We start from the raw sequence: 6,135 nt of genomic DNA, 5'->3' as shown, positions 1-6,135 counted from the left end.
TCACTGCAGATCAGTGATGGTTATGGTTATGTGTTTTCTTTCCCAATCTCAGGATAAACAGCAATTGCAGGCCAAGATGCACACTGCTGTATGTAAATCATGCCATGCAGGTTTTATATTTTTATATCTCCGTAAACATGTACATGGACAGCCTTATTCTGATCCCTCAAGATTGGGTCACAAAAGGAAATTTGCCCATTTCCAGCCTCAGTTTTCATTATATCCACCCCAATGCCATAATCATGATATACTTTGAAGGGGACATTTCTCACCCAATATTCAAAAATGCTCAAAATGTCCCCCCAAATACCAAGACATAAATTGTTAGGCTACAGAAGTATCACTCACTGTTGTGAAAAATAATCACTTAAAGCTGCAGTTGGCAAGATTTTTTTGATCATATTCACTGAAACCGACACTATGCTGTTATAGAAAAAAAAAAACGCACTTCTACCTCCACCTAGAGCATGTTATTTGTTTTGCAAAAATCCACAGCTCCCGGTTCTTCTGGTCCAATCAGAGCAGGGCTGTGTGAGATCTGACTGTCAATCACAGTCTGGTGCAGTCTGGTGCGCACTGACTCGATGAGAAGGTGCTCAGTGGTATCATTTTCTATTTTATGTGACCATATAATATTAAAATCAAAACAATAGCACCCTAGACAAAGCTATTTTCAACTAGATGAGTCAGTTTTTGCTCCTTTACTCACCCCATGCCATCGTCTCTCTCTGCCCAAAATTGAATCACCCCCCTCCCTTTCCCTCTCTTTAGGCACATGAAAGCACATGCAGGTGTTGCACAATCAAGTTTTTGAATGTTTGCTACTTTGACCACAATATCTGGACTTATTTTCTATACCAATGCACAGATTTATGTTCATATGATTATAGTGATGGTTGTAATTTGTTCAACCCTCAGTGGCATAAGATAGAATGGCATATTAAAATGGGAAAACATATAAGACATTATTGTTTAAATGAAAGCATACACATATCACCCCATGCATTTATAATATAATGGCAGGAACTGCACATTTGTTTTTCAGCCCTGTCCCTTGTTTACAAAAATGTCTCTGAATATTTTAATGAAATTATGTATATGATGAAATCCTCAAAGTCTCTGCATTTCATGTTGAGGAAAATGTTCTTATATTGTTGATTATTTGTCTACATAGGTTTTCAGAGTGACGAATCTGCATTTCTGCCTCTTGGATACTGTTTTCATACCGGTGCCAGTTAGTTGTGAAATGTATTATCTTTCACATTACAACTTCTCTAACTTTTTGTTGCCCCCATCCCAACTTTTTAGAGATGTGTTGCTGACATTTTGAATGATTTATTAAAGGTGGTATCTAGGAGACAGTTGAATTTGTAACAACAGATAGGGCTATTTGAATACATTTTCATGAAGCAACACTATGCAACTAACACTTTGCCACTTTTTGGGTAAGATTTTATCAGTCAACTAGTTATCATGTTCAAATTAATTTTGATTATATCATCATTCAAAGGACAAATCTGCTAAACATTCGTTCCCATCAGCCATCCAGAATGCACAATTTCTTTGTTCTGAAAGAAAGCCTTTCACGGCATGGCATTAGGATATATATCGCCAAAAGACACCAGTTAGCATGTTAGAAAGCTTTTAGCAGTGCCAGTAGGCCTCTGGGTGGTGTTAGCAAGATTTTGTAGCTATAGCTCATTTTGGAACAAATTTCAATGCTGCTTTAAATGTTCAATTCCAGGTCATCATGGCATGTTGTTTCGATATCAAAAGAACCCAACTACCATTTCATTGAAATCATGTTATGAAATGTAGCCTACATTTAAAAACACATGGTTTATAATAAGGCCTATTTGTAAAAAAAAGTGGGGCTATAGGCCTCAGCTATCTGTTTTTGCAAATTACCTGTCTTTCTGTTTTCACATCAAAGTGTTTATGCCAACACCACTTACAGATGGCTTGTCTGGAAAATATATAGATTTTTGTTTTCTTGATACTGAGCGGCCTCTGCCTATATATTTTCATAATTTAAAAGTTGTGCTGTAATATTTGTAAACTTATTTATTTTAACCAGGCTCAAGTAGGCTAATGTAATTTTGTTTGTAAAGGCTCATTTAGATTATTTAATTGGTGACTGACAAAAATGCAGTGCTTGTGTTAGTATCGTGTTCTTTTTTAAGAAAAAAAGAGGGAAAGTACCTGCTGTCCGCTTGTCTGCTTGTTTGGGTGGTGGTTATCCATGCATCCTACACGTGCAGCTCTTGAAGTTAAGTTTTTCCCCGGGCCTCCCTTCTCTCTCGCAACGGTCTGTCAGTGCACAGCACGTCTTACCATATAACGGGTCATCAGAGCTTCATTAACATTACAGAGACATTGGCACAGAAGGCAATACTACGAGGAAGTACACGTGTTCAGGTATGAATGATGTACCAGGTTGTGTTGTGACTTAATATATGGAAATATATCCATATTGTTGCCATTTTGCCAATTTTGAGACCTATTTTACTAGACAAACATTCTGCCATAACGTATTTGGCAAAACGCCGAGCGCACCTAACCTGAAATCTGTTAACGTTAGACTTCTGACACGTGCCTCTCTCCCATGGTTCAGAAAAGTTAGACTGTTGGCATTAGATACACCATTATTCATTTAAAGTGAAGAATTGTGAGAAGCCTTACCGTCTCTCTACTTTCACCGTAAGTATACCACATAGGCGTCATTTGTTGGTAACATTATAGATAAAATGTGGAAGATGGCTAACTAGCATGTTAATAGGAACGTGGCATAGCTAGTCAGCTGTTTGTGCTGCACCTGACCAGCTAGCTAGCTAACTTACAAGGCAGCTGTGTAATATGGAAAGGAAATCTTTTTAATTTGTTTTAACATTTTGTACATTATGCGAAAGACTTGATCACATCATCAAACTGTTCATTTATTTATGGGTAAGGTGTGGTGGCGTGTTTGCATCAACAACACGAATCCTACACTTCAAGATTTATGTGAAGATTTCCGATTAATGTTAACTAGCAGTCAGTATCTGGCTTACAGTATGTCACACTAGAGGCAAGTTAAGCTCCAATGTGCCATACTGTATTTTCATGTGGAATAGTAGAACTAATCACTATTCTATATCTTGTTTGTGAAGTCAGGAGTAGCGTGAGTTTCAAGTTAATTTCTTTGCAGGTGTGCCCAGCAGTTACTGGATCGCACTGAAAACATGGATCCGAATAAACCACCATTTCCTGGAACCCCTGGTGCAGTCCACAAGCCAGAGGAAGCTCTCATTGGCCGTGGTCGCAGTCTGTTACTGCCACAAGGAGATGCAAGCTTTGGGAGAGGCAGGGGCTTTGAGCTCTTGGCCAGTGCACCAGGTGGTCAGTTTGGTAGAGGGTTGATTTACCCAGGCAGTGAACCCTCTACAGGACTAGCAAGGGGACTGCCTTTGCCCTCAGATGATGGAGGCATGGGCCGTGCCAGAGGGCTGTTTCTTCAAGCTGTTCAACCATCAGTAGGGCTTGGCAGAGCGGCACTCCTTCACGTGGAACCCAGTGTGATGCCAACTCCTCTGGCTCAGCCCGCTAAACCAGATTCGCCTCAAGGCATGCCATCACTGCAAGCTGAAGAGGAGGAGATGGCCAAGAAAAGCCAAGAGGAGGTACATTTCAAAGATTGTGTCATTATTGTGAAAAGTGATTAACATAATGTATTGGCTATTTATCCCTCTGATCCTGACTAATGTCACAAATTATTTTTGACCGAAGGTCGCAGTGACAACTCCTGGCTCTTCCCTGGTCTCCATGTTCAGAGGCATGGGCATCGAGTCCTCCCGGACCACCTGGGGAAGAGGAATTATGCCTGGGGGTGAGCCAGTTTTGGGTTTAATGACACAAGTTCTGTTCTGTTTTTAACAAAGTGCAAAGTAGTTTTAGGTAGTATTGATATTTGACTTTGAGTATTGTCAAACTAATGTTAAAAGAATGTTTGTCCACTCACAGAACAGATACAGGCTTCAGTTTGAATGACATTATGTAATGATGTTTGGATGTAGTAGCTATGGCTGCATAACATTCTAAATTGTTATGTATGTAGTGAGTAGAGGTGCAAGAGGAGATTTTGGAGCAGAACCTGTGACACCCCAAGTGGGAGTAAGCTCAGCCATCGGTTCCGAAGGAGATGGACCAGTGAAAGAGGAGATGGGCCGTGGCAGCAGGTACATACTGATATATACTCATATAAGCTGAACAACTAGCCTACAGTAACTGAAAGCTTACTTGTTAAATATATTTCCTGAGACATGGACTGGTTTGGTCATAGTTCCAACAGTGGTGCCTCTTCCATGCCTAGACATTTAGGCTACTCAGTCCATGTTAACTTTGTTATGGAAAATGGAAATTAATCTTCATAATCAAACCTTCACTTTTTGGGAGATGGCGATGCCTTGTGTTATATCAGGCCGTAAAGTTCAGGCACTATGTCTGAATTCAGACATGGGTTGGGCTAGCCTAGAAATCTAGATGCACCCTAGCGGCGGCAAATTAATTTGCTCAGCTTGTACGTCTAGTATCGAACCATAGGAATTTCTATTGGCTTAACACCGTGGATGACGGCCAATCACAGCGCTCTATTTCGTTAGAGAGTCTTAAGGCGGGCTTAACAGGATAACGACATCCTGCGACGGTGAACAACAAGGAAGGTGGCTATGGCAAATGAAGAGCGGTTGTTTGAATCGGCGTTGGCGTCAACTTTGGAGGAGTTGGACTTGTGCTTTTCTTTGAAAGTAGATCAACACAATGCACTTAAGTCATTCCTTTCGAAGAAGGATGTATTTGCCGTTTTGCCGACCGGATACGGATATGGTCGTAGCGCTGGCCTATTGCATGCCTAGGCAGTTTGAAAGACAATTCTCTGCCCGCCCCTTGGATTAAGCGAGGTGAATGATTCGATGCCAGACTATACATGTCAATGATATAGGATGGCCTGCCAGGCTAGGGTTGGGCCATTTAAGATTTGAAAATACATAACCAGGGTCGGAATTTCACGGCGGCCACAACGGCCATGGCCGTTGCCCCTTGCGTTGGCCGTGATGCCTCTTTGAAAATCAGAGGTTTACAGGCCATGGTGGCCTTGGTGCCCCCTTCTTTCAATATTCTGATTTGCGTGCGACTAATAGCGATATTTATTTAGCCTATGGCCTGTCAAAATAATCTTAGCATTCACAGCACAAATTAGTTTAGTCTTTTACGCAGTGGAGAAAGTGACAGCGCACGGCAAGAATGAAGGGCGTCCAAATTCTCCCATTCAGTTGAACTACTCGCAAAGTAGCCTACTTATCACACAGACATCACAAGTATCACATCACATGAAAGAGCTTTTTCTCAGCTTTTAAATGATGTTTGCCGCTAATTGCTGTGGTGAACGGTTCCCTACCCATCCATCTTGGTGGAATACTTCACGAATCCTTCATTCAACACATGCCGCCTGTACAGTTAGCCACTCCAGAGTAATCCAGTTTTGAATTTGCAGCAAATTTCGACATGCATGGATGTCTCCAAAATTGGGCTTTAAGTTTTACAATGTGTTTAAATTGTTCTACATGATTTCATAACGGGCCTAATAGAAAATAAATGTTACAAATATCGCCTAGATATCGATAAATCAGAGGACAGCTGACTAAGAGTTTGTGAAAGTAGCCTTAATGATCACAAAATGCTAAGCATGCATCTAGGCTATTTGAGTTTCTTAAAGCTGAGCTGTGCTTAAAGGAGAATTCCGGTGTGATTTTGACCTAAAGTGTTTTGAAACATGATACCGAGTGTGAACGTATGTCTCATAGCCCATCTCGGCTTGTCCCCTGCACTCCGAAATCTGGCGCTAGTTAGCCGATGCTACCAACAAGGCGGTCAATGGTGGTGCCTCGGCATCGGCATAGCCATGCAAATAAATCACTGTTTTACACCATTTACGAGGCTCAATGTATCTCCACACTTCATTGGTAGACTTCCGAGGGCCCTGACATTTAAAACGAGACATTGAGAACTTTGAAAAAGCACTGGTAGTTTACTTACAAGACGATGTATACAGACAGTATCTTCACGAAGTTTAGCGTTTACAGCCATCTTGAATTTAGTCAC

General features: G+C 41.1%; 1 protein-coding gene across 1 annotated transcript in view; it reads left to right on the top strand.

Annotated features, from left to right (window-relative positions):
- Window positions 1-3,221: 3,221 nt before the first annotated feature.
- The window catches only part of piwil2 (piwi-like RNA-mediated gene silencing 2), a 29,449-nt gene continuing 26,535 nt past the window's right edge, over window positions 3,222-6,135 (top strand). Inside the window, exons 1-3 of the mRNA XM_076271340.1 lie at window positions 3,222-3,659; window positions 3,766-3,865; window positions 4,094-4,214. Of these exons, the coding sequence (XP_076127455.1) occupies window positions 3,222-3,659; window positions 3,766-3,865; window positions 4,094-4,214 (659 nt within the window). The remainder of the gene's footprint in view (window positions 3,660-3,765; window positions 3,866-4,093; window positions 4,215-6,135) is intronic.

The sequence above is a fragment of the Alosa pseudoharengus genome, unplaced genomic scaffold (assembly GCF_046254945.1).
Source record: "Alosa pseudoharengus isolate Yale_2024_CS ecotype anadromous, Long Island Sound unplaced genomic scaffold, YU_APseudo_1.1 YU_APseudo_1.1_scf_6, whole genome shotgun sequence".
NCBI classification, from domain to species: Eukaryota; Metazoa; Chordata; class Actinopteri; order Clupeiformes; family Clupeidae; genus Alosa; species Alosa pseudoharengus.
The sequence above is the reverse complement of the archived record's forward strand: the minus strand, read 5'-3'. Positions and strand labels throughout refer to the sequence as shown.